At 38.3% G+C, this 5649-nt stretch overlaps 1 protein-coding gene across 1 annotated transcript in view; it reads right to left on the bottom strand.

Annotated features, from left to right (window-relative positions):
* Positions 1-5649, bottom strand: part of CDH19 (cadherin 19) — a 78357-nt gene that overhangs the window by 44756 nt on the left and 27952 nt on the right. Inside the window, exons 3-4 of the mRNA XM_007935484.1 lie at positions 2075-2194; positions 1520-1684 (exon numbers count right to left, since the gene is read on the bottom strand). Of these exons, the coding sequence (XP_007933675.1) occupies positions 1520-1684; positions 2075-2194 (285 nt within the window). The remainder of the gene's footprint in view (positions 1-1519; positions 1685-2074; positions 2195-5649) is intronic.

The following is a 5649-nucleotide window of genomic DNA, read 5'->3' as shown; positions in this document are numbered from 1 at the left end:
GAAAACTGTGACACTGCCTAAGGCACTTGACTGCTAACCAGAAAGCTGGCAGTTCAAACCCACAAGCCACTCCTTGGGGGGAAGGTTGGGCAATCTACTTCTGTAGTGATACCACCTTGGAAAGACAAGGAGGGGCTGCTAATAGTCAGGTCCAATTCACGACATATAACAACGATGAGCCTAAAAGCAGATGCTCTGTGCTTACATGTTATGAGTTATATATTAAACTATGGCCCTTCAACATTGAAAGCAACCAAAACCCTTTCTCAAATAAACACTTTTGCTGTTATTAGATACTGAGGAGTCAGTTTCAACTCACAGTGATCCTCTGTATAGTATAACAAAATACTCCCTGGTCCTGCACTGTCCTCACAATTATTCTTGTGTTTGAGCCCATTGTTGCAGTCACTGTGTCAATTGGTCTCATTGAGAGTCTTCCTCTCTTTTCACTGGTCCTTTATTTAATCAAGTGTGACGTCCTCCTCTAAGGACTGGTCTCTCCTGATACCATGAACAAAGTATCTGAGATGAAGTCTCACCATCCTCACTTCTAAGGAGCATTCTGGCTCTAACTCTTCCAAGACAGATTTATTTGTTCTTCTGGTAGTCCACGGTACTACCAACTTCCATATTCTTACCAACACTTAAAAAAAAAAAAAAAAAAAAAAAATCCTCACTGCCATTGAGTTGCTTCTGACTCATAGCGACCCCTCCTTGTGTTTCTGAGGTGATATCTCTATGGAAGGAGATTGCCCAATCTTCCTTCCAAAGAGTGGCTGGTGATTGTGAACTGCCAGCTTTCTACTTACCAGTCAAATGCTTTAGGCACTGTGCCACCAGAGCTCCCAGCGCTTAGTCCCTGGTATTTCCCAACATTGTTCAAGAATATATTTTTAAAGGGGATATTTAAAATATTAGATGGAAAGGAGGGTAATGGCATTTCCATAGGGAAAGGAGACTGAACAAAAGTAAAGAGGCTGCTATTTGAACAAATGCACTGAGTCTAATTACTGTATATGAGTCCTTAAAAGTGGAAGAAGAGGTAGGAGTACGGTTTGGAGATTGCAGCATGAGAAGAAACCGATGGCCCTGGCTGCTTCTGAGACATGAGGACTGCATGTAAGAATCAAAGAAAGACCCTACTTTCCCAGATGACAGTCAGCAGAAAACCAAGATGTCAGTCTACAATGACATGTAACTAGAACTTACAGAAAGGACCCCTTGATTTCAGCTGGGTGAGGCTGTACTGGTCTTCTGTAAGATAATAGATGTGTGTAGTTGTAGGCTATAACATTTGTGGTAACTTGTTATGGCAGCAATAGAAAATGAGCACAGCACTCTTTCATTTGTATTTGACTTTTCACACCAATGAAACTCATTACACCCTTGAGCAATTCTTAAGAAAATTATTTTATACAATTCTAATACTGTTGCAATGATTTTAGACTGCAAATTCTAGCATAAATCCAATGCACTTACAGTTACTTCATAATACAAATTCAGAATGTTTTCTACTTACTTTCTTTAAATATAGGCTTATTGTCATTAATATCAGAAAGTTTAATCAATACGCTTGTTGTTCCGGTAAGTCCTCCAGGCTGCCCAATCATGTCCTTGGCTTGAATAATTACCCGGTATTCTTCCTGAAGCTCTCTATCCATTTCAGAAGATATTCTTATGACTCCTTTACAAATGCAATATAATGCGAGTTACTATGTCGCTTTTATGATGACCCCTCCCTAGTTATGTTAATCTCTTACACATCCAACCATGCAATCAATCTTTAGACATATATTGAGCCACTATGACATGCTAGACATTTCCTTGGAGAAAAGAACCCATCTATTTATGGAAACACCAGGTTACTGTCCAACATTTTATCAATATATTTTAATGGTGATTTGGATTCAAACTTATTTCTAAATGGGTATTGAATTCATTTCTTCTTATCTAAGAGAATACAGTGATTCAGATATAACTGAAATTCTTAGCAACAATTTATGTTTGTGAGTACCACTCTTTACCGGTTTTGTGTCATTTGCCTACTTTGTAATCGTGTTTCATTCAGATATACCTGTTGTTGGTTCAATGGAGAAATATGGCTGCCCCAGTAGGAGGCTGTACAGGAGCCGAGCATTGTTGCCACTGGAAGGATCATCAGCATCAGTGGCTGTCACCTGGATGACTAATGTTCCTGAAGGGAAAATAAACAGTAACATGACATTAAGACTCTTGTCACTGCAGCAATGATCTCCACTCTGTAAAGCATCCTTTCTTTTGCAGGTAAAGTGATAGTATAAAGTGAAAGACTGGCCTATTTATTGTAAAGTATGAAACTAATAACTTTCTACATAGGAAAAATAATATGATTTTATGAAATAATCTGTTATGTCTAATTTATGATCTTTAAAAGGTGTGTTGTTATTAGGGGGGATATCAAGAATGGTTTTTTTTTTTCCTTCTTTTTTCTTTTTTTAATCGTTCTGTGACCTGCACCTTAAACAAATCACAAAATGGTGACATTTATGAGGATTATCAAAATGAACTTGAAAGAGTGTCAAAGTAAGGATGGGCAGAACTCTTTTGCTTGTTTATTTCCTTTCTATAAATGCATACTTGATTTGAGGATTTAAAAAAAGTAAAACAAATTCTGAAAATACTGATAATCTTCAATATGATTCTCGTCAAGAGTTAGCAACAAGTATTAGAAATCATAGGAAATAATTGTTTCTACATTAAACACAATGCTCAGGTGAAAAATATGTCTTTGAATAACTGAATTTTGTAACTTTCCTTATGTAAAGAGTAAGCCCAGAACTCTCAGTCTTGTTCAAAGTCAAAAAGTGTTGAGATATTATGTTGTGTCCATAAGAATAGCATCAGCAATGGGGCATAATCAAAGGACCTAAGGGATCTCTTTTCACACTGAGAATTATGCGATCCCCACTACAGTAGAATTTTAGAAGCTGAGACATTCTAAGAAGTGCTGATAATTTAGTGGTTGAGGACTTTGGCTGCTAACTAAATGGTTGGTGCTTCATACCCACTAACATTTCCAAGGAAGAAAGATGAGGCAATTTACTTCTGTAAAGATTTACAGCCTTGGAAATGGATAGATTTCCAGAAACACACCACTTACCTAAGCTAACACAGAATGATGTAGGAAAGATGAACAGACCCATAACAAAAGAATAAATTGAACAGGCCATAAAAAAATTACCAACAAAAAATGTACTGGCCCAGACTATTTCATTGGAGAATTGTACCAAACATTCAGAGAAGAACTGACACCAATCCTACTCAAACTATTTCAAAACATACAAAAAGATGGAATTCTCCCAAATTCACTTTATGAAACAGGCATAACCTCAATACCAAAACCAGACAATCACTAACAAGGAAAACTATAGATCAATAACCTTCATAAATATAGATGCAAAAATCTTCAACAAAATCCTAGCCAATAGACTCCAACAGCATATCAAAATTCATTCATTATGACCAAGTGAGGTTCATATCAGGTATGCAAGGATGGTTCAACATTAGAAAAACAATCAATGTCATCCACCACATAAATAAAGCAAAGGAAAAGAACCACATGATCATATAAATCGATACAGAAAAGACATTTGATAAAATCCAACACCCACTCCTGATCAAAACTCTCAGCAAATAGCAATATAAGGGACATTCCTCAATGCTGTGCATGGGGTCGCTACAAGTTGGAAACGACTTGACGGCACTTAACAACAACAACAACCTCAACATAATAAAGGTAATATATGCAAAACCAACAGGCAACACTATTCTAAATGTAGAGAAATTGAAACCATTTTCCTTGAGAACAGGAACCAGACAAGGATGCCCTCTATCACTACTTCTATTCAACATTGTATTGGAAGTCCTAGCCAGGGCAATAAGGCAAGAAAGGGAAAACAAAGTTATCCAAATTGGTAAGGAAGAAGTCAAACTATCTCTATTTGTTGATGATTTGATCCTATACCTAGAAAACCCAAGAGACTCAGTCAAAAATCTACTGCAACTAGTTGAGAGATGTAGCATCATGGCTACAATATCCAATATCAGATGGATTCCTCTACAACAGTCAAGAGATCACTGAGAAAGAAATAATAATACCATTTATAATAGCTACCAAAAAAAAAGTAAAAACTTGGGAATAAATCTTACCAGGGACACAAAAGACCTGTACAAAGAAAACTCTAAAAGACTACTTCAAGAAACCATAGGAAAACTGAGCATTTTGAAAATGTCATTTCTATCCAAAGCAATCTATATATTCAGTGAAATCCCAACCCGATCCCATCAGCATTTGTGGTAGTTAAGTTTGTGTGTCACCTTGGCTGGACCTGGTTGAGTGGCTGAGCAGCTGAATGTAGGATTCCCCATGATGAGACTGGTAATCAACTGCATGGTGGAATCTACTGTGAGTGGCTGAGTAGCTGCCTCAGGATTGTGGTCTGCTTCCTGTATATAAGGGGATGCTGTGGGGAATGGTCTCTAGCTTATGGCATGCTTGAACCCTGCATGTAGCCAAGTTATTGTTCAGCCACCTGCCATGCTCTGCCAATCCTGGGACTTTCAATGGACTTGAATCCATGGCCTGATGTGGGATTTGTTAACATTGGGACTGTGCCTTTTTATTTGTGAACCCTGGGTTTATCAGCCTTAGCACCTAGCAGCTGAGTGAAGAAAAGCCTCCAACTTAGGGGGCCAGGAGCAGGAGGCAGAGCTGAAGCCCAAGGTTGAGGGGCTTTCACCCAGCCCCAAGAGCCTGGCACTTTGAACTCGGACTTAAAGCCTCCCAATTGTAAGAATAAACTCCTGTTTGTTAAAGTCATCTCATTTGTGGCATATTCTTGTCAGAGCAGCACTAGGTAAGCAAAACAACATTCTTTAAGGATATGGAAAAACAATCACTAACTTTATATGGAAAAGAAAGGGACCTTGGATAAGCAAAGGATTATTGAAGAAGAAAAACAAAGTAGGAGGTTTCACACTCCAGGACATTAAAACGTACTATACAGCTGAAGTAGTCAAAACTCCCTGATACTGGTACAACAGACACATGTTGCTATTGTTGTTATGTGCCATCGAGTTGGACCCGACTCATGGCAACCCCTCCTTGGGTTTCTGAGGCAGTATCACTATGGAAGTAGCATTTCCCAACCTTCCTTCTGAGGTGTGACTGGTGGGTTTGAACCGCCAACCTTCTGGTTAGCAGTCAAGTGTCCTGGGCACTATGCTACCAGAGTTCCCCAACAGACTCATAGACCAATGGAATAGAAATGAGAACCCAGAAATAGATCTATCAACCTATGGTCAGCTGATCTTTGACAAAGGGCCAAAATCCATTAAATTGGGAAGAGACTGTTTAACCAATAGAGCTGGAAAAACTGGACATCCATTTGCAGAAATATGAAACAAGATCTGTACCTCACACCAGATAGAAAAACTAACTCCAGATGGCTCAAAGACTTAAATGTGAAACCTAAAACTATAAAGTTCCTCAAGGAAAAAGTAGGGGCATATTTAGGGTCCTTAATACATGGCATATATAGACTATAAAGCATAACCCAAAACACACAAATGGCAGAAGAGAAACTAGATGAATGGGACCTTCTAAAAATT

Source organism: Orycteropus afer, unplaced genomic scaffold, assembly GCF_000298275.1.
Source record: "Orycteropus afer afer isolate SDZICR_OR568_19922 unplaced genomic scaffold, OryAfe1.0 scaffold00029, whole genome shotgun sequence".
In the NCBI taxonomy this organism is placed as follows: domain Eukaryota; kingdom Metazoa; phylum Chordata; class Mammalia; order Tubulidentata; family Orycteropodidae; genus Orycteropus; species Orycteropus afer.
This window is presented reverse-complemented; position numbering and strand designations above follow the sequence as displayed.